We start from the raw sequence: 20987 nt of genomic DNA, 5'->3' as shown, positions 1-20987 counted from the left end.
CTTTGCACAAACACATTTGTCCCTGTACCACTAATCTCATTCTGCTACTGGGCGATGAGCTTCATTTGATCACCTCGGGGAAGATTCTGGGGCTGGGCCAGGGTCTGCAGGGGTCTCTTGGGACAGAAGATCTTCCTCTATCCCTGGGCTTGTACTTAGGGTCCAATCTTCTCTTCCCATAGATATTGATGAGTGCCTATCCAACCCATGTGTGAATGGGCTGTGCCGTAACCACGCCGGATCCTTTGCCTGCGAGTGCTCCCCAGGCAGCCGGTTGGACCCCGCTGGCAACGTCTGTGTGGGTGAGCACCAGTAACCTCCCCCCTTGATGGAATGCCCTTCCAGCTGCCCTTCCTCCAAACCCATGTGGGTAATGGATGGAGGAGCCTCGGTGAGGGTTCCAACTCCCACCCTTGCTCCATCAGTTCCATCTCTGTTCCACAGACAGCATGAAAGGCACGTGCTGGCTTCAGATTCAGGATGGCCGCTGTGAAGCCAACATCAACGGTGCCACGCTGAGGTCTGAGTGCTGTGCCACCCTAGGAGCTGCCTGGGGCAGCCCCTGCCAACTCTGTGAGACAGGTAGGTCCAAAGCAGGGGAGAGGGATAAAAAACAGAGAGCTAACTCGAGAGAGAAGAAATTGAGAAGCAAGGAGAAGTTCAATATCTGGAAAAACTTCTCAGTGACAGCAATCCAAGCATGTAATGGTTGTCTACCTTGTAATGTAGTATAAGCTCTCCATCACTCAAGGTCTCCAAGCTGGGCTGGAAAGTCATTTTGTTGTCAGTCATGTTAAAGATGGAATCTCTGCTTAGTTTGGGCTTGATATCCCCTTCTTTGCCTTCCAAAGCTAAAATGTTTTGACTTTGGATTCTGGGACCAGAGAAGGGGCCAGGGTCAACCCTGATATCCCCACAGTTCCAGAGGCTTTCATTATAGTAGGGTGTCTATTAGTGAGCCTTCATCGAGCTGTATTGATCACACTCAGGCCTGAGGTGTGAAGCTTGCCCAGGGCAGGGTTAGTGAGCCACATGTTTGGGGCCAGGGGACTGCCAGGGGGTCTGAAGAGTATGAGGAGGAAGTAGGGAAAGTGTCGGTCTGCAGATGATCCAGCTTTGCCATTCACTATCTCAAGTAACTCTTGCCAAGCACTTTCCTTCTCTGGGATAGTTTCCTGCTCTGCAAAATGTGGAACTTGAACCAGATGATGCTGCGGTTTCATTCCAGCTTAAAATCTTATGCCCTCTGACTGTCGGAGAAATAAATGTTCCTTCCCACTGGCACAGCATTCTCTGAGAACCATATCTCTATGGAAGGCTCCAGCCAGGGGTGGGCATGAGGTTCAATGGGAGAAGAGTTTGCTGGCTTGGAGCTTCCAGGCCAATCTGCTTGGGGGGAGGGAGAGATATCAAGCAGCAATGTCAGTCCCTTTCCTTCTCCTCCTCCCAGACCCAGCCTGTTCCCGAGGTTTTGCTCGTATGAAAGGACTCACCTGTGAAGGTAGGTCACCCCTAGCCCTCCCCTCTTTCCATCCCAATCCCAGGGCAGGCAGGAAGACCTGACCCCTTCCTGAGGCTGAGGGCCAAGAATCCCAGGCCTTAGTATATATATCACCTCCCCTTTTTTCTTCCTTCTTAGCTGTGAAATCTTAGCTGAATAATCATACTTCTCTGATCTTCTGTTTCCTTATCTGTCATAAGAAAGGAATACTCTGATTTCCTTGCTGGGATTGTTATAAGGAAAGCTTTTTTGTAAGCCATGAAACAGTGGGGAAGAGCAATCCTTTGTTGTGTTTTAAGTAAGATGCTGAAGGGATCGCCTATCCCTATTTCATTTGCTCTTGCCATCGCTCCCAGCATGGCGGTCTTTCCCTCATCCTCTGTTACTACATCTTCTTGCAAAAGAAAATCTGTACTTCCTGAGGTGAGAGGCTGGACCTCAACCCCATTCCCCCAAACCTTCCCTTCCTTCCCAAGTTCGGCCTCAGATTTTTAGGTACCCACAGCACTCCCCTCCATCTCCCCAGGCTTCTTTTACCCCCCCCCCAATTGTGCCTTTATCTTGTCTCTCCCTTACCCCATCCCCAGATGTGAATGAGTGTGAAGTTTTCCCCGGTGTCTGCCCCAATGGACGTTGCCTCAACACTGCCGGCTCCTTCCGCTGCGAGTGTCCTGAGGGTCTGACCCTGGACAGCACCGGGCGTGTGTGCGTGGGTGAGTGAGGTCACCATTCCTGCGTGGTCCTGGGCTCACTGCCCAGACACAGGAAGGGACTTCCTGGGGGGTCGTGGGAACACTCCTATCCTGGCATTAGTCACTAATCCTCAGTAGGTTTCCCTTCTTTAAGGAAATTGCCAAAACAGATAGACATCTAATGGGTATTGTTATTTCTGGACTTCTAACTCTTCCTAGACTATATTTTAGTTCTGATCTCATCCATGACCCTTGATTTGAATATTCAATCCAGCAAATATGTCCAGGTGACTTTTCATGTGCAAGGTCTTTGATAGTGAGTGAGCATTTACTGAGCAAAATTAAATGTCAGTTTTTGCACCTCATCCTGAAGCTCAAATTCTCCTAGCAATTCACATCATCTTAATAAAGTTTAATAAATTCTCATTAAGTTCCTAAGATTTGTGAGGGCCTGTGATCAGGGTTTAGGGATACAAGGATAAATAAGACACGTGTGTGTGTGTGTGAGAGAGAGAGAGAGAGAGAAAAAAAAGAGACAGAGATAGGAATAGACAGACAGAAACAGAAAAGAAATAGAGAAACAGACGGGGAGAAAGAGAGATAGGAGGGAGAGACAGAGACAGACAGAGAGACAAAGATAGAGACAGAGAAATGGAGAGAGAGAGAGAGATGGAGAGACAGAGAGAAACAGAGACAAAGACAGGGAGGAGAGACAGAGACAGAGAGGGAGAGACAAAGAGAAGAGACAGAGACATAGAAGGAGAGAGAGAGATGGAGAGACAGAAAGACAAAGACAGAAAGAAAGAAGGGAGAGAGAGACAGTGAGACAGAGAGACAGAGAGAGAAGAGACAGAGACATAGAGGGAGAGAGAGAGATGGAGAGACAGAAAGACAAAGACAGAAAGAAAGAAGGGAGAGAGAAATAGTGAGACAGAGAGAGACAGAGAGAAAAGACAGAGACATAGAGGTAAAGACAGACAGGTAGAGAGGGAGAGAGAAAGAAGCGAGTCAGAGACTCAAAGACAGAGAGAGACAGTCAGAGTCTGTGTATAGTGTGTGTGTGTGTGAGAGAGAGAGAGAGAGAGAGAGAGAGAGAGAGAGAGAGAGAGAGAGAGAGAGAGAGAGAGAGAGAGAGAGAGAGAGAGAGAACGAAGAAGGGAGAGAGGGAGGGAGGGAGGGAGAGGAGGGTACAGGAGGATAGAGCACTAGGTTGACTCAGAGGAATTCCAGATGTCAGGAAGGTGACTGTGCCCACCCACCTCGGGCCAGATGTGACCCCCTGTGACCTCTCCTTCCCTCCCTCTCCCCTTGGACAGATGTGAGGGTAGAGCAGTGTTTCCTGAAGTGGGATGAGGATGAATGTCTCGCCCCACTGCCGGGCAAGTACCGGATGGACATGTGCTGCTGCTCCGTGGGGGCTGCCTGGGGCACTGGCTGCGAGGCGTGCCCGGAGCCGGGCTCCCCAGAATTCGCCCTCATATGCCCCCGGGGCCCTGGTTTTGCCAGCAGGGACTTCCTTTCCGGCAGGCCTTTCTACAAAGGTGAGAGGACTTGGGATGGGGCTTGGGTAAAGGGGAAGGACGCTCTCCGACCCAGTATGACTTCTCCCATTTTCTCCTGCTTCTCTCCCCAACGTCGCACCAGATGTGAATGAATGCAAGGCTTTCCCGGGCCTCTGCACCCACGGCTCTTGCAGGAACACCGTGGGCAGCTTCCGCTGTGTGTGCGGCAACGGCTTTGCTCTCGATGCTCAGGAGAGGAACTGCACAGGTCTGTTTCCCCGCCCTCCGTCCTCAGAGCCCGTGTCCCAGAGGAAGACATAAAAACCATTCCGAGGGACTCGTGTCTGGGTGTTGTGGCTGCCTCCCAGACACTGACCGGTCTCTTCTGCCCTCTGACACGGACCAGGATTTCTCCTCCTTGAGCCTGACCAATGTCTCAGCTCCCCTTGATTTTTGGTCAATCTCTCCTTTTCCCAAAACACTGATCATTCCTTTCCCCAGATATCAACTAATGTCTTACTTCTGTCCGGATGCTGAGCAGCATTTCTGCTCCCTAAATTCATAACCTGTATCTTATTCCAGTGGCCCCTCTCCCCGTGTCCCTAACCAGTGTCTTTGATCCCAAAATGCTAAGCACTGTTATCTAGTCTCTAACACCAACAGGGAGTTTCTGCACCTCGAGAAATCTCTCTCCTCAGGCTCTGGCCAGTGTCTGCTCTCTTCCCGACCTTCAGAAAATCTTCCTCTTCCCTAACATTGACCAGTGCCCTTTCCTCAGTCATTAACCAGTATTATTTATTCTCTGACACTGATCCATGTATTATTCCCTACATATTTTAAACAATTCTCCTCTCCCCTAACAGTAACTAGTATTTTCTCCCCAGACATGGATTCCCTCTCCCTCCCCAGTGATCAGTGTCTCCTTTCCCCTTCCAATGACCAGTGCTTCCTCTCTTCCCAGATATCGATGAGTGTCGAATTTCCCCCGACCTCTGTGGCCATGGAACCTGTGTCAACACACTGGGCAGCTTTGAGTGTGAATGTTTCCAGGGTTATGAAAGTGGCTTTATGATGATGAAGAACTGCATGGGTAAGTGGGGATCAGGAGTAGGAATCTAAAGTCTTTTCCTGAGATTTTTCCTCATGATTTGAAAGACAAGTCTAAAAATCTAACCAGAACAGAGAATACACACACACACACACACACACACACACGCACGCGCGCGCGCGCGCGCCGCGCGCGTATCTATCAGATTGCTATCTTCTCCATCAGCTCTGAGATGTGAATCTTGCAGGAATCCCTTTCTTATGCATTTAGGTTATATCACAGATAGACTACTAAGCCTGAACTCAGGAACATCTGAATTCAAATCCTGCCTCAGACACTTATTAGCTCTGGGACCCTATTCAAATTACTTAAATGCTCTCTGCCTCAGTTTCCTCATCTGTAAAATGAAAATGATAATTGAAGCACCCGACTCCCAGAGTTGTTGTGAGGGTCAAATGAGATAATTTATGTAAAGCGCTTCATTGTTATATCAATTATTATATAGCCATAGTTTTTAGAGTTTTTTTCTCTCCTGTCCCCACTCTCCTCACAGTGAGTCACTTGCAGCATCAGACCTAGGCTAACTGTTCAAAATGCATCTATTTGACATATTTGTGAAGAATCTCAGGGAACAAGTTCGGCATGGATTGGCAAAGTGCCGGAATTCTTCATAGTTACTCAATCCAGCTCAATCCAACTTTGGAATTGTCTTCTTTAGAGACTCCTCCCTTGCAACAAGTGTCTTTGTCCAGTTCCTGGGAGTCTAGCTCCAGGCCAGCCAGCCATTTTCCTGGATCCCTGGGAAGTTGACTTTACATTTATGGGATCATGGAATTCATAACCAGAAGAAACCTTAGAAGGGACACATAATCCATCCCTCTCATTTTACAGATGAGCAAACTTTATTAAAGCAAGTCAGTTCCTTCTCTGTAACTTAGAGCCTTAGTACATCTCTTGGGGGCACAGAGAAGGTAAGGGACTTGTACAGAGACTTGTACAGAATCATACAATCTATCTTTGTCATCTTATGTCTTTCTGAGGCTAGCTCTTTATCTACTGTGCCTTTCATATTAACAAGTTATTATTATAATTATTACCTAGATACTATGACTACATTATTATATATAATTATAATATGTTAAATATTATAATTATATTATTATAATAACAACCAGATGTGAAGGCAGGAAATGGGTTCTGATCCATTTTGCCAAAAACAGCTATGTGTCCTTGGGAAAATCATTTAATTTTCTAGCATCTGATTTTTCATCTGTAAACTAGTTTGTCGGTTGGGCTTTGCTCTAAATTTTCTTTGATGCTGTTGATAGTTAGCATTTATAGCGCTCTTTAAGATTTGCAAAGTGTTTTGCATGTACTTCCCAACAACCCTAGGAGGCAGGTGCTATTATTACCCTCAGATGAGGAAACTGAGGCAAACAGATTAAGTGACTTGCCCAGAGTCACACAGCTAGTGGGTATCTGAGGCAGGATTTGAACCTAGTTCTTTCTGAAAAGTCCAGCACTCTGCACTATAGCATCCACCTAGCTGGGATAAAAGAGGATTCTGTGGGAGTAGTAAGGTATCTAGAGAAAAGATTCTGATTTTTTAAATGACATAAATTATAAACAAGTTATTAATGGGAGGCAGAAGTAAAAAACATTCATAGATTTAGAGCTGGCAGGAAACTTTAGAGGTCATCTGGTCTGACCCTCTCACTTTATGTTGAGAAGACTGAGACCACAGATCACAGCGGTAGTCATTGGTGGAGCTGGGTCTTGAACTCTGAATCTGAATTCAGCACTTCACATAATCCTATTCTCTTTTGACTTCAAAGAAAGGGACAAAATCCTAGTGCTTTAGATAGGAAACTTTTCTGTTACAAAAATGATTTAGAAGTGGAATTGTTATTTTCATTGTGTAAATCTTTACCTGGGTTTGCTATAATTAACTGTATAACTTTAGACAGGTTACTTCTTCCCTCTTGACTTTGTTTCCCCATCTGTAAAGTGAAAATAGTTATACTGAATGTTATAGGTTTCAAGATGGAAGGGTTCTTAATCATTATCTATCTAGTCCACCCATCCACTTTTCAGAAGAGGAAACCGAGTCCCAGAGAGGACAATAAAACCTTTTCCAGCTTCCTCCTCTAGACTATTATTGTGAGGTTCAAGTGAGGCAATGTGTGCACTCAAAGTGCTTTGTAAACTTTCAGGTACTATGTGAATGTCTGTTATTATTTTTAGTAATACTATGAATAATTATAACTCCTCATGCTTTCCCAGTCTCTGCTCTCTGTTTCCCAGATTGATAATTTCTTAATTCCACTAGAGGAAAGCACCTTATTAATTTAAAATTATCTAGAAATGAGAGTAATTTATTGTTTTTTTTTAATCCTTATTACTTGTTCCCTCCAAGAAAGTCCTCGTCATTGTTGCCCTATAGCCAACCAGTTGCCTTACTTTATTGGTTTTTCTCTCCAAATCCTTTGTACCTGTCCCCTTCTCTCCATTCACATGGTTACCATCCTTGTTCAGGTCCTCATCATCTCTCACCCAGACTGTTATTGTAACTTTCTGATTGGTTTTCTTGCTGCCACTTTCTCCCCTCTCCCATCTATCTTTCTTGAAGCTGCCAATTGATATTCTTAAAACATGTTTCTGACCATTTCACTCTCCTGTTCCAAAAGCTTCAATAGCTTGCTACTGCCCCTAAGATAAAATACAAACTCCCCTGTTTGGTACTTTAAGTCTCTGTAATCAGGCTCCAACTATCTTTCCAGATTTATTTTACATTACATCTCCTCCTGGACACTCTATTCCAACCAAACTGGAATGTTCCATTTGGCTAAAAAGTAGAATGTGTGAAAGTGAGTAATGTACAGTAAGCCTTGCAACGTAGGCTGGAGCCAGCTTCAAAAGCAGCCAGAGAGTCAATCTGATTGGGACACAAAGTTTGTGAAAGAGAGTAAGATGAAATAAAACAGGAAAGAGAGATTTACAAAGCACTTTCTCATAGCAATCCTATGAGGTAGGGAGTGCAAACATTATCTTCATTTCTCAGATGAGGGAACGTGCTCAGAAGAGAAAGTGCATTCCAAGGTCACACAGTTAATGCCTTGGCTCAGAATTTCCCAGAATGGTTGAAGTGGAAGGGATATTAAAGATAATCAGGGAGAGATGGGAGAGAGGGAAAGACAGAGAAGAAACAGAGAGTGAGAGAGAGAGAAAGAGAGAGGGGGGAGTGGAGGTAGAGAAGAAAGGAGAAAGAAAAGCTGAAGAGCAGTGAAGAAAGAGAAGAAAGAAAAAAAGATGAGGGAGAGGGGAGAGAAGAGAAAGGAGGAAGACAGAGAAGAGAAGACAAAGAAAAAAGAGGAGAGTTAAAAAGAAAAAAGCAGCATTTTTTCCCTTCTGATCTTATTTTTCTTGTGCAGCAGGATAAATGTGGAAATATGTTTAGAATTGCACATGTTTAGACTATATTGGACTATAGTGCTATTTAGGGGAGAGAGGAGGTAGAGAGGGAATAAGAAAAATTTTTGGAACACAAGGTTGCAAGAGTGAATGTTGAAAATTATTTTTGCATACATTTTGAAAAAGAAAAACTATTATTATAAAATAAAAAAGGGAGAAGAAAGGACAGATGAAAGAGAAGTAAAGAGTAAGAGAAAAAAGAAAGAAGAGATGAAAGAAAAAAAGAAGAGAAATAGAAAAAGGTGAAGAGAGAAAAAATGTGAGAGAAAAGAGGAGAGATGAAGAGAAAAAGAAGTGAGAGGAGAAAAAGAAAAGATAAAGGAGGGAAGAGAGAAGAATGAAGGGGAAGGAATGAGAAGAGAGAGATTTATAACTTTTAAAATTTGCAAAAGACTTTACAAAAATTATCTTATTTGATCCTTACAACCCTGAGAGGTCCCCATTTTGCATTTGAGGAAACTGAGGCTGAGAGAAGTCACACAGCTAGGAAGTGCATGAGGCAGGATTTGAATTCAAGACTTTCTGGCTCCAGACCCAGTGCTCTAGCCCCCATGCCATCTTGGATAAGTCTCTCATTTTACAGATGAGGAAGTGAGGCTGCAGGAAGGGAAGTGATCTACTCTGCCGGTCCCTTTGGCTCAGATGGGATTGGATGGGGGCTGTGCACACTGGGGCAGGTGGGGGACCTGGTGTCTCATGAATGCAGACAGCCGCCCACTCTGCCCCGACTAAGGCTGACTTTGTCCCATCTCCTTCTTCTTCCAGACATTGATGAATGTGCTCAGGACCCGTTGCTCTGCCGAGGAGGGACCTGTGTCAACAATGATGGCAGCTATCAGTGCCTGTGCCCTCCTGGCCATGAGCTGTCAGTTGATGGCAACGCTTGTGAGGGTGAGTGGCCTGGGCAAGGCCTGGGCGGGAGGATGGGGAGGGTCCTCTGGCCCCTGCCTTGGCCCCCCAGCTGTTGGTTGTTCCTTCCTTAGATGTGAACGAGTGTTCCCTCAGAGACAACCTCTGCCGGCACGGGCGCTGTGTGAACGTCATTGGTACCTACCAGTGTGCCTGCGACACTGGCTTCCAATCTACTCCGGACCGACAGGGCTGTATAGGTGAGCCCTGGACCCAGGACCCCGGCAACCCCCTGCCCTACATATGACAGGACTGCCCCGACCAACATTCCTGCCTAAATCAATCCTACTCCCATCTCTGTCCCCACCCTTGCCTCACCCTATCCAGTCTCTCTTGACTGTTCAATTCCTATCACAATATTCCTTATTTTTTTTAGGATAGACTTTTAGTCTCTCCTATCTCCAGTCTGTTCATCCCTGCCTCATTTTATTCCAATCCAATTCTGGCTTAACTTAACCTTATCCTACCCAGTTCTATCTGTCTGATTCTTTTCCTTCCCCATCTTCTTTCCTCTTATCAACTCAATTTATTCATTCCATCCTCTCATTTTAACATTGCTACCTCATTCTATCTTCCTCAAGTCTATCTCTTCCTAATTTTCATCTAATCTATTCTGAATCAATTCAACAAGGAATTTTATTTTGTATCTAATTTAATTTGTATTGCTAAATTTTGCTTGTATAATTTATTTATAATATAATGTATTGTGTGTGTGTGTGTGTGTGTGTGTGTGTGTGTGTTTCCCAATAACTCTCTCACCCCTGTTCTCCTTGTAAGAGATCCAACTTTTGTGACAAAGAACTAGAAGAAAAAAAAATCAGTTTGTCAAAAGTGGCCAAAATGTTAACTAAATCTAGCATTATCTGTAGTACACCACAGCTGGCATCCTCCTCTTCTTCCTACAAAGAAGAGAGAGAAGGACATTCTTAAAGCTCTCCTTTGGGGCAATTTGATCATTCTAATTTCACAGGATTCAGTTTGATTTTTAACAAGCATTATTAAGTACCTATTATGAGCCAGGTGCTGCCCATGGTGCTGAGGATACTGAAATGGAAGCAGAGTGGTCCCTATCCTCAAAGAGTTTATAGTCATTGTTCTCCCATCATCCCCCTCTCCACCTCAGCACATCCCCTTTCTCTAACTCCTAGCCCTCTCCATTCCTGCCTCCCTCCTACGTCCTCAGTTTCTCTCCCCTCTCCCCATCAGCCTGGATACTGGCTCTGCCTGTACCTGGCTCCAAAGAGCTTCAGCCCCACCCTCTATCTCCCACAGACACTGATGAATGCAGCGTGGGAAATGGGGGCTGCGAGTCCCAATGCACCAACACCGAAGGCAGTTACCAGTGCAGCTGTGGGGAGGGTTATGCCCTGATGCCCGATGGCAGGGCCTGTGCAGGTAAGTGGCCTGGAAATGACTTTCAGTGGCAAGGTGAGGCAGCACACACCTGCATGTGATTCCTTGGTCCAATCCTGCCCCAGCTTATCCTAGTCTCAGAGCCAGGGTCTTTTGTTCCTGAAACAAACACCATAAAGTGCTTAAGTTGCCTCAAGATCTTGACAATTGTGGAAGACCATCCCCTTATAGGCTGTGAAGAACCAGGGACCCTGACCCCGGATGGAGGCAACCCCAGGACACCAAGAAGCCCCTTCAGGAGAAGCTGCCAACTTTTCACTCTACCCTTCCATCTCCCCAGCCCCCCTGGATGTTTCCAAACTTAAATATTTATTATTGATAACTGAGTGCTAAGGTCATTTGATCCTTCATACCTGGCATCCAGGAAGCCTGATTGCAGGGAATGGGTGGGACTGAAAGAGGGAGCATTCTGGCAAACAGATAAGCCCTTTGGGGAAAGAAGGTGAAAGAAACCTGAAAGCAATCTTTCCATTCCCCTGCCCCACCCAGATCCCTCTAGGAGTCTTATCAGAGCTGGAGGGAGCCCAGAATTAGAATCAAGGAAGGAGTTCTGGTTCCTGCCCCTTGCATTGAACTTTTTGAATCTAGGTGCCCATCCCCTACCCGAGTCCAGCCCTCTCTCAGACCTCTTGATATCTGGTCTTCCTTCAAGACCAAGGGGGGTAGTGGTGAGGGGATAGCCCCAGTGAGGTGGGCGTGAGGAATGGGCTTTCCAAAGGCCTCTGGTTTCATGACTCAGGACAAGCAGCTGAAGAAAAATGGGTGTGAAGGAGTCCTTCTAGTCACACCTACCAAGACCCCAAAGGGACCTGTCCACACTTAACTGTGCACAGCAAAAAAGTGTGAGAAGCTGGGGAAGGCAAAACACAAGATTCTCATACAAGATGTCTCCTTTCCCAGATCTTACGCCAACTTAAACCCCCAAACTTGCCCTTTCTCCCAGGATAGTCCCTATCTCCCTATCTCAGTTCTAAAACCCATTCCCCTGCTCATCCCGTTTTAAAATGGTTTGAGAATCTGGGGAGAGCAAGACTTCAAGAAGTCCCCAGAGTGGGGAAGGGGACTCTCTGACAGGGACCAAAGTATCTTCTCCCCTTCCCAGTCATTCCCTGCCTGAAAGGTTCTCCTCTCTGAGGGCCAGTAGGAAATGGCCCCCAGTCTGCCACTGAACCTTGGATTCCTAGACATCCTTGCAGCTTCTCACCCCTGATATCAAGGTGTAATGGACTTCCTTCTTTTCTGCTATTCTGGGATAGAACTCTGGTGCTTCTATGGTGACCTCTACCCTCTCAAACCTTCTTACTGGGGAACTTATGGAGATATACTCCTAAGATGGTGCTGCAGTTGAGCTGCCCCCATTCACTCTCCTGTCACCTGCTTTATCCCACCATAGCTCTTCCCTACTCATCTCTTTCTTTAGAGAAGTTTAAGTGCTCCCCATTAAATTCTTCACCCTGATATAAGACACTATTGGCCCTGCCCTAGTTTGAACTCTGGCTAGCTCCAGCCCTGAACACATTCCCAGACCCAGCCTCTTCCCCAGCTGCCAGCCTCAACCTCTGTCCTCCTTCTCCCCCAGACATCGACGAGTGTGAAGAGAACCCAGACATTTGTGACGGGGGCCAGTGTACCAATGTACCTGGCCACCATCGCTGCCTCTGCTATGATGGCTTCATGGCCACCCTTGATATGAAGACCTGCATAGGTGAGGACTTGGGGGTGGGACTGGGGATGATAGGAAGGCGGACTTCAGTAGTAACAAGGACCTCTGATATATGTCTTTGGCTAGGGGTTTGACCTTCATTTTTTCATCTTGTTTTTGAAAGATTTTTTGAAAAATCTTGTTTTGAAAGGGGAAGCTAGGCCCAGTTTCTTATCCCCATTTTACAGTTGGGAAAAAGTTATACAGTGAATCATGGGTAGAATTAATTTTCAAACTTACCTCCCCTGACTTACAATCTGGAGTGTTTCCTACTGCCTCTCATCCTGCCCCCAGAATAGTCTTCTTAGATCTGCTGCCTCCCCTGACTCTGACCCTTCGTCAAATCCATAGTGGGTGGGGGGCAGAGGAGGATATCTCTACTCAACTCCTTCCTCATAGACCAGTAAGAGACCTTTCTGGAGCTTTTGCCAACACATTCTCAGTTCCCCTTTCCCTGTACCCCACTTTGTCTTCTTTCCCGCCCTGCTTCTTTCTTTTTCTGCTCCTTCCCCTTTCTTCCATCCACAGAAGCATAAATGGGTTTAGGGTCTTGGATAGAGAGTCAAGACTTAACAGAAATAATAAAGAATAGACATTGAAAAAGATCTGGGAGTTCTAAGTGATCATAAACTCAACAGGAGTTAGTAGTGTGACATGGGAAGTCAAGAGTTAACAGAAATGATTTTAAAAAAACAGATATTGAAGAAATGGGAGTTCTAGGTGATCACAAATTCAGAGTTAGTAGAGTGACATGGAGAGTCAAGAGTTAAAAGAAATAATAAAGAACAGACATTGAAGGCGATCTGGGAGTACTAGGTGATCACAAACTCAACAGGAGTCAGCAGTGTGCCATGGCAGCCCAGTGTAATTATAGGGTGTGCTAAGAGAGACACAGTAACATGATAAATGTGGAAATGTATATAAAAGAATTGTACATGTTTAACATTTATTGGATTACTTGCTGCCTAGGGGAGAAGATGGGGGGAGGGAAAAAAATTTGGAACACAAGTTTTTGCAAAGGTGAATGTTGAAAACTATCTTTGCGTGTATTTTGAAAATAAAAAGCTATCAAGAGAAACACAAGCCAGTATGAAAGAAGAGAGAGGACTCCCCCTACTCTGTAAGAATGTGCCTAGAGCTGAGTTTCTGAAGGGGTGCAGGCTAGCTAGAGAGCAACAAGAAGAAGGCAGCCTGGGAGGTAAGGGGACTGAGTAGGGGCTGTGACTTATAAGGATTCACTGGATGAACCGGCAATCCCGAGTCTGGAGACATAGGCCAGGAAGTGATCATTGTTGAGCAGCAATCACAGTGACATAGTCGATCTAGACTCATTTTGCTTGAGTAAATTAGAGAGTAAAATTAGGCACCATAAGGACAGATTGTAGACAAGCCAATTTTATCTCAATAAAAGGAGAAAAAACTGCTCATATCTAGATTTGCCCCATAGTGGAATGGGCTATCTCAGAAAGAGTGAGCTCCCTTTCATTAGGTATCCCAGTTAAAGCTGGAAAGGCCATGAAGGGATTTCTGTATGAGATAAGGAGTTGGATCAGACAGTATCTGAGATCCTTCCTATCTTTGTGGTTTTAGGGTTCTAGGATGCTTTCCACTGATCCCATCTGTCTCCCCTCCCAACCTCTAACCTCTCCCCCATCTTTCTCCCTTCCCATTCTCCTTGAAGGAAATCTGGCTTTACACTGCCCCTGGCCAGGGGTCTTCCTTTGGCTTTGAGGGTCCTGTCCATCCCCCCCAGACAAGGAGAAAGGGCTGGGAAAGGGGACTTTCTAGTAGGAAACTCTTTCTCCCAGATGTGAACGAGTGTGACCTGAATCCCAACATCTGTCTCCATGGTGACTGTGAGAATAGCAAGGGGTCCTTCATCTGCCACTGCCAGCTGGGCTATTTTGTCAAGAAGGGCACAACAGGTTGTACAGGTAAGTGGGACCCTGCCCACGTGGAGTAGAACATCCAAAACTCAGGACCAATCCTCCACTCCATCACTTCTTGTGGCCTGATAGCCTTGGGCCCAGGAGGGTCAGAAATGCTCTCATTGCCTATACCACCCCCTTTTTCCCTGCTTTTCCTTCTGCCGTAGACATCGATGAGTGCGCTGTTGGGGCCCACAACTGTGATACGCGAGCCTCCTGTGTCAATGTGCCAGGCACTTTTCGCTGTATGTGCCAGTCAGGCTGGGTTGGTGATGGCTTCAAGTGCCATGGTAAGTCTTACAGGTCTGGTAGATGAACCATGATTGTGGACGGGCAGGGAGGAGAACAACAGGCAGGGGGTAGCCCTGGCCCTGTCTGCGCCCGTCTCTGTGTCCATATCTCTGACACTGAGGAGTGGGAGGCGTGAGTCTCCCTTCTTTGTACCAGCCAAGATGGGCTGGGTGAGACAGATCTAGTTTGGGTGTTGAAGTGGAAAGAGCACTGGTTTTGGAGTCGGAAGACCTGACTTCAAATCCCAGGTGTGCCGTGTACTACCTGGGTACATTGGGCAAGACTTTAATGTCTCACTTGACACCTGAGAAGGCTGAGAGGACCCCAAGCCTCCTTTGAGGTATTTATTCAGTCACTGATTTTTCTTCAGATCTGGATGAATGTGCCACAGAAGACCACGGGTGCCACATAAATGCTGACTGTGTAAACTCTCCTGGCTCCCACCGCTGTGTTTGCCGAGAGGGCTTCTCTGGGGATGGCTTCTCCTGTGTGGGTGAGAGATGGATCTCAAGCCTCTGGCCCTTGGCTCATCCTAAGTGGCTCAGCCCTGCAACATGACTTTTGGGAAAAGGGAGGATGGAACGAAGAGAGAAAAGCTGGAGGCTGAAGCAGGCTTTCGGGGGGTTCCTGTGACTGGGAGGGTCTGGGAGTTTGCATTATTGGGGAACTCCTGAGTAATCAAAGCATGCTATGAATGCCCTAAGGGATTTGAAGAGCCTGGATAATGGGGGCAAGGGTCAGCCTAACTGGTGAGTACATGACCCTGTGACTCTCAGACAGGGATGAGTGTGCAGACAACGTGAACCTTTGTGAGAATGGGCAGTGTCTCAATGCCCCTGGTGGTTACCGGTGCGAGTGTGAGATGGGCTTCAACCCCACTGAAGACAGCAGAGCTTGCCAGGGTGAGGGCTCCCAGGGTACTGGGCCGGGTCAGGCTGAGGAGCAGGCAAGGAGTGGGAGTCTAGCCTTTGATGGCCTAATTTCCCTTCCCTTTTCTTCCCTTCCTTTCCCTTCCCTTCCCTTCCCTTCTCTTATCTTTCCTTTCCTTCCCTTCCTTTCCCTTCCCTTCCCTTCCCTTCCCTTCCCTTCCCTTCCCTTCCCTTTCCTTCCCTTCCTTTCTATTCCTTCCCTTCCATTCCCTTCCATTCCTGCCTTTCTCTTCCCTTCCCATTCCTTCCCTTCCTTTCCCTTCTCATTCCTTCCCTTCCTTTCCTTTCCCTTCCTTTCCCTTCCCATTCCTTCCCTTCCCATTCCTTCCCTTCCCATTCCTTCCCTTCCTTCCCATCCCTTCCCTTCCTTTCCTTTCCCTTCCTTTCCCTTCCCATTCCTTCCCTTCCCTTTCTTCCCTTCCCATTCCTTCCCTTCCCTTCCCATCCCTTTCCTTTCTTTCCTTTCCCTTCCTTTCCCTTCCCATTCCTTCCCTTTCTTCCCTTCCCATTCCTTCCCTTCCCTTCCCATCCCTTCCCTTTCTTTCTTTTCCCTTCCTTTCCCTTCCCATTCCTTCCCTTCCCTTTCTTCCCTTCCCATTCCTTCCCTTCCCTTCCCATCCCTTCCCTTTCTTTCCCTTCCTTTCCTGGGACATCTCAGCCTTGATGTTGCTACCTCCGGGGGTCCCTTGCTGGGAGATGAACAAGAAAGGGGCCTGCCCAGGGAATGGGAATATCCAACATGGGATGGAGGGAGGGACACTCATCCCTGTGCCCAGCTCTGGCCAAAGCCAGGACAGGGACAGGGCCTCAGTGACACCGAGTCCCTGCAGACATCGATGAGTGCACCTTCCAGAACATCTGTGTCTTTGGAAGCTGTCACAACCTGCCCGGGATGTTCCGCTGCGTCTGCGATGACGGCTACGAGCTTGACCGGAGTGGAGGCAACTGTACAGGTGCTGAGGGTCCTCCTGGGCGGAGGGGAGGGTCCTGGGTGAGAGCCCAGGAGAGGGAGGCACCGAGGACAGGCTGCTGGGCTTGACACACATCCAAATTCCACCTTAGATACTTATTATCAAATAAGATAATATCAGTAAATTGGGCCTGGCATGTAGTAAGTGCTTAATAAATGCACCTCCTCTTATTAATTTGGTGACCCTGGACAGGGTCTCTCAGTTCTCTTATCTATTAAATGACCACCCCAGAGGGGAGTTCCCAAAAATAAAGCACTTTCCAAATCTTAATACCCATGTACGTGTCAACTCTCATCATCATTGTTGTTATTATGGCGTTATCATTCACTGGGGAGAGACAGTCCTGCAGCTGTGTCAGGCAGGTGGGAGGATAGGGGGAGGCTTTGACCTTGCACTGGATGGAGCAGGTCGTGCGATCAGGGTCAAGTTGCTAAAGCAGAATGGGGGAAACAGAGGATCTGAGAGATGGTCGAGATTCTCCCTTGGAGATACCAGGGTGGAGGGCAAATTGAAGTCTAGTAGGAGTGGAAGCTGGAGGCTAGAAGTCCAAGATGGGTGGGAGTCTGCAGAGGAGGCCAGGGTGGGCTCCTGGGGCTGGCTCTGCCTTTAACAAAGCCTTCTTCATCCTCACAGACATCAATGAGTGTGCAGATCCCGTCAACTGCATCAACGGGCTGTGTGTCAACACCCCGGGCAGCTACCTGTGCAATTGCCCCCAAGATTTTGAGCTGAACCCCAGCGGCGTGGGCTGCGTGGGTGAGTGCCCAACCCAGAGCTTGCCCTTCCTCTTGGCAGCCAAATGCCAGCAGGATTCAACTAAAATCAAGGCAAAGCCAGCCTGGGTTCATTCCCAGAGACATCAGGCAGCCAAAAGAACCAAACTGGAAGTTAGGAGTTATTGTTCAGTTATTTCCGACTCTTTATGACCCAATTTGGGATTTTCTTGGCTAAGACACTGCCATTTGCCATTTACTTCTCCAGTTCAGGAAACTGAGGCAAACAAGGTTAAGTGATTTACCCAGAGTCACCCGAACAGTAAGTAGACTGAGGCTGGATCTGAAGTCTGCAACTAACTGCCCAAAATCAGGGCACAGGGGCTCAAATCCTGGCTCTATTTATTACTGCCTGCAGTCTCTTAGGTAAATCACAAAATTTCTCTGGACTTCAGAGTTCCAATATGTGCAGGGAGTGAAGTGATCTCTCCCACTTTGACTTTGGGAACTTGGCTCCCCATCAGTAAAGCCAAATATCAGGGCAGGGGCTCTTCCCTAAAACCTCCCTGCCAAACCCCTTCTGCCCCCACAGATACACGCGTCGGGAACTGTTTCCTGGACACTCAGGACCGAGGGGATGGGGGCATCTCCTGCAGCGCAGAAATTGGAGTTGGGGTCACTCGGGCCTCCTGCTGCTGCTCCCTAGGACGGGCCTGGGGCAACCCCTGTGAGCTCTGCCCTCCAGGAAACACAAGTGAGTATAGGAAGAGTCTGGCTGACCACTCGCCCTGCCCCTTGGCCATGTGGGCAGCATTTTGGGAGTGATCAGCTCTCCCTGCCCCCTGGCCACTTGGGCAGCATCCTGGGAATGACCAGGTCTCCTTGCCCCAGAGAGTTCTGCCCTCAAGATCTTAGAAGGACAGCATCTACTCTATTGCAAGGATTCTTAGCCTTTTATTGTATTAGGGACCCCTTGGGAAGATTTAGGGAATTTTTCTCAAAATAATGTTTTTACATAAAGTAAGAAAAGGCAAATTTTCCATTAGAAATTAGTGAAATCATCTGTACAATAGACATGTTCTTTCTTGCCTTCTCAAAGGGGCTGGAGAAAGAGAAAATTTAGAGCTCAAAAATAATTTTAAATATGTTTTTAAAAATTGTTTTGTTAATGAAAATAAAGATGTAATTTTGCTTCCCATCCAATTTCAAAGGCTCCCAGAAATCTCTCCATGATCCAATTGGGGATTGATGGAACCCAGGTTAAGCAAGTCTTATTCTAGAGACAATGGGAAGCCTCGGGGTTGATTAAGTAGGTTAGTGATATGGTCATCTCTACATTTAAGGAAACTCAAACTGGTGGTGTTGTGGAGGACAGCCTGGAAAGAGGAGCTATTTGAAGCCAAGGGGCCCATTAGGAAACCATTGCAATAATCTGGGGGAGAGATGATGACGGCCTGAAATAAGGCGGTGGCTGTGGGTAGAGGGAAGAAGTCAGATGGGAGAGACAATGAGGAAGGAGATGGCCAGATCTGAAAGCCACTGGGATATGTAAGAGGAGGAAAAGTCTACAAGATGGCAGTACCTTTGACAGAAGTAGAAAAGTTTAGAAGACTGGGTTTGGGAGAAAAAAATCACATATAAGTAAACATATCCCTGAGAGAGAGAGATACAGTCACAAAGTGATATGTGAGATCTGCGATAGGAATGGAAGCAATTTTTAATATTCTCTAAAGCATAGTTCCTCACCTGGTCCCCAAAGGTTTCTTTTATAAGTCCCTATGTGGCATTTAATACAGAGGGAACTGGGGTTGGCGGGGCTACACTCAAATAAGACAGTGGGGACACAAATGGGGAGGGGGCTGCACACAGAGGTTGTGGGGGTCAGGTGGGGAGGGGCTCCCAAAGGTGGGGGGTGGACAGATAGAGAGAGGGGGCTTAAAAATAGACAGAGGCAGTAAGGATACAGATGGGGAAGGGGGCTGTACATAGAAATTGTGGGAGTCAAGTTGGGAGGGGGCAGTGGGGAGCAAACTTTGTAGAGACCCAGTTTCTTTCTGCTTGCCTTCCTCCCTGATCTACTCCCCATTTTCCTACAGCTGAATATAAGACTCTGTGCCCTGGAGGAGAAGGCTTCAGACCCAACCCCATCACGGTCATCCTGGAGGGTGAGTTTTGACTCTTAGCTTCTCCAGTGAAAGGGAGTGATGGGATGCACTGGATGGCAAGAGGCAGCACTTCGGTGCTCTTGGGGGCGTAGGGTGGGGAAGGGATGAGAACAGCATTGGTACCCACCTCTTGGAAGGCAGGAAAATGAGGTTGGGGCGTGGAACTCCCATTACCCATTGCTGAGATGCTGCAGAGGAACAGCTATTTCTGCTGGCCAGGAAGCATTCTCTTCCCACTACTCCCTCTTGGAGGGGGTAACCTGAAAGGGGAGCAATTACTGCAATTCTACAAGGTATTTAAGGACATCAGGAAGTAGGTAGAGTGATGGCCGAGGGCAGCCAAAGGAAACCAACCTGGGTGCGCGGGAACTAGAATATGGGAAAAGAAGAAGCAATCAATGGGCTGGCCACTGTGCTAGACTGGGGGATCCAAAGCCAAGAACCAAGCAATCCCTGTCCTCAAGGAACTTACCTTCTATTGGAGGAGACAACATGTACATAACTATATGCAAAAATGTAAATTAATTTGGAGGGAGCCCTAGTAGCAGGTGAGAGGGATCTGGAGAAGTTCCATGGAGAACGTGGCATTTGAGATTAACTTTGCAGAAGATTAGGGGTTCTAGGAGGTGGATGGGGAAGTGGGGAAGGGTAGAGTATTCTAGTCATGGGGGTCAGCCTGGGCAAAGCTCAAGTTGGGAAATGCAATGTCACATGTGAGACACAGCAATAAGGACAATATGGTTCCACCAGAGAATGTGTAAAGGGGAAATAATATAGACTCAAGCAGAAAAGGCATGTATTTGTTTATATTGTGATCCAAGCTTATATTTTATCCTGAAGGTAGCAGAGAACCCTGGGTTTGCTTAGCAAGGAAATAGCGTAGTCTGAACTATGCTTAAGGAATATCTCTTGTATGAAGGATGCTTTGCAAAGGAGAGAAATTTGAGGCAGGAAAACTCATTAGAGACACTTGGGACTAACTAGGCTTATGTTCACGTGGGGCTCTCCTTGCCCTTGCCTGGGGTCACTGCTCACAAAGGGTCATGAAACAAGGGCAGGTGGTGAGTGCCCTATAGCCCCAAGCCCTAGAAAAGGCTGGCAGAATCTAGGGGAGGGGAGTGGAGAGAAGGAGGGAAAATTTGGAATAGAAGGTTTTCCAAGGGTCAGTGTTGAAAAATTACTCATGCATATGTCTTGTAAATAAAAAGTTTTAATAAAAATAAAAAAGAAAGAAAGAAAAGGCTGGCAGAACATGGAGGAGGGTTTTCTTTGCTGCTTCTCCCCATTTCTCACTACTCCCAGCTACCATGCAGGAGTATTCTCACCCAGAAGGGCCAAGGCTCAAGACCTCTTGGGGGCCGTCAGCCTCTGGGAAACATGACGTGAATCTCCTCCACAGATATCGATGAGTGTCAAGAGCTCCCTGGTTTATGTCAAGGGGGAGACTGTGTCAACACCTTTGGCAACTTCCAGTGTGAATGCCCCCTGAATTATTACCTCAATGAAGATACCCGCATTTGTGAGGGTGAGTGCTGTTTGTCCAGCTGTGCCGGGGCTCTGGACGTTTGGCAATTGTGGGTGCTGAGGCTGGGGTTCTAGCAGGGCTGGGATGGACAACTCCTTTGGCTCTTGGTCTGGTACATGGGGCTAAAATCAAGCACCCTCTAGTCCTGGACAGCAGGGGAGGGGATGAAACTTGGATAGTGACACAGTAAGCGAAGAGAGATGACCTGCTAAAACTGAAATCAAGAA

The 20987-nt window shown here is 47.1% G+C and overlaps 1 protein-coding gene across 1 annotated transcript in view; it reads left to right on the top strand.

The window, feature by feature from the left end:
* FBN3 (fibrillin 3) overlaps positions 1 to 20987 on the top strand; it is a 100992-nt gene that overhangs the window by 38389 nt on the left and 41616 nt on the right. The window contains exons 17-36 of the mRNA XM_051975844.1: positions 183 to 302; positions 445 to 582; positions 1451 to 1501; positions 2089 to 2214; positions 3510 to 3734; positions 3838 to 3963; positions 4657 to 4785; positions 8980 to 9105; positions 9198 to 9323; positions 10396 to 10518; positions 12116 to 12241; positions 14047 to 14172; positions 14334 to 14456; positions 14828 to 14950; positions 15234 to 15359; positions 16217 to 16339; positions 16991 to 17113; positions 17663 to 17824; positions 19167 to 19235; positions 20635 to 20760. Coding sequence (XP_051831804.1) covers positions 183 to 302; positions 445 to 582; positions 1451 to 1501; positions 2089 to 2214; positions 3510 to 3734; positions 3838 to 3963; positions 4657 to 4785; positions 8980 to 9105; positions 9198 to 9323; positions 10396 to 10518; positions 12116 to 12241; positions 14047 to 14172; positions 14334 to 14456; positions 14828 to 14950; positions 15234 to 15359; positions 16217 to 16339; positions 16991 to 17113; positions 17663 to 17824; positions 19167 to 19235; positions 20635 to 20760 — 2517 coding nt within the window. The remainder of the gene's footprint in view (positions 1 to 182; positions 303 to 444; positions 583 to 1450; positions 1502 to 2088; positions 2215 to 3509; positions 3735 to 3837; positions 3964 to 4656; positions 4786 to 8979; positions 9106 to 9197; positions 9324 to 10395; positions 10519 to 12115; positions 12242 to 14046; positions 14173 to 14333; positions 14457 to 14827; positions 14951 to 15233; positions 15360 to 16216; positions 16340 to 16990; positions 17114 to 17662; positions 17825 to 19166; positions 19236 to 20634; positions 20761 to 20987) is intronic.

The sequence above is a fragment of the Antechinus flavipes genome, chromosome 1, assembly GCF_016432865.1.
Source record: "Antechinus flavipes isolate AdamAnt ecotype Samford, QLD, Australia chromosome 1, AdamAnt_v2, whole genome shotgun sequence".
Taxonomy (NCBI): Eukaryota; Metazoa; Chordata; class Mammalia; order Dasyuromorphia; family Dasyuridae; genus Antechinus; species Antechinus flavipes.
This window is presented reverse-complemented; position numbering and strand designations above follow the sequence as displayed.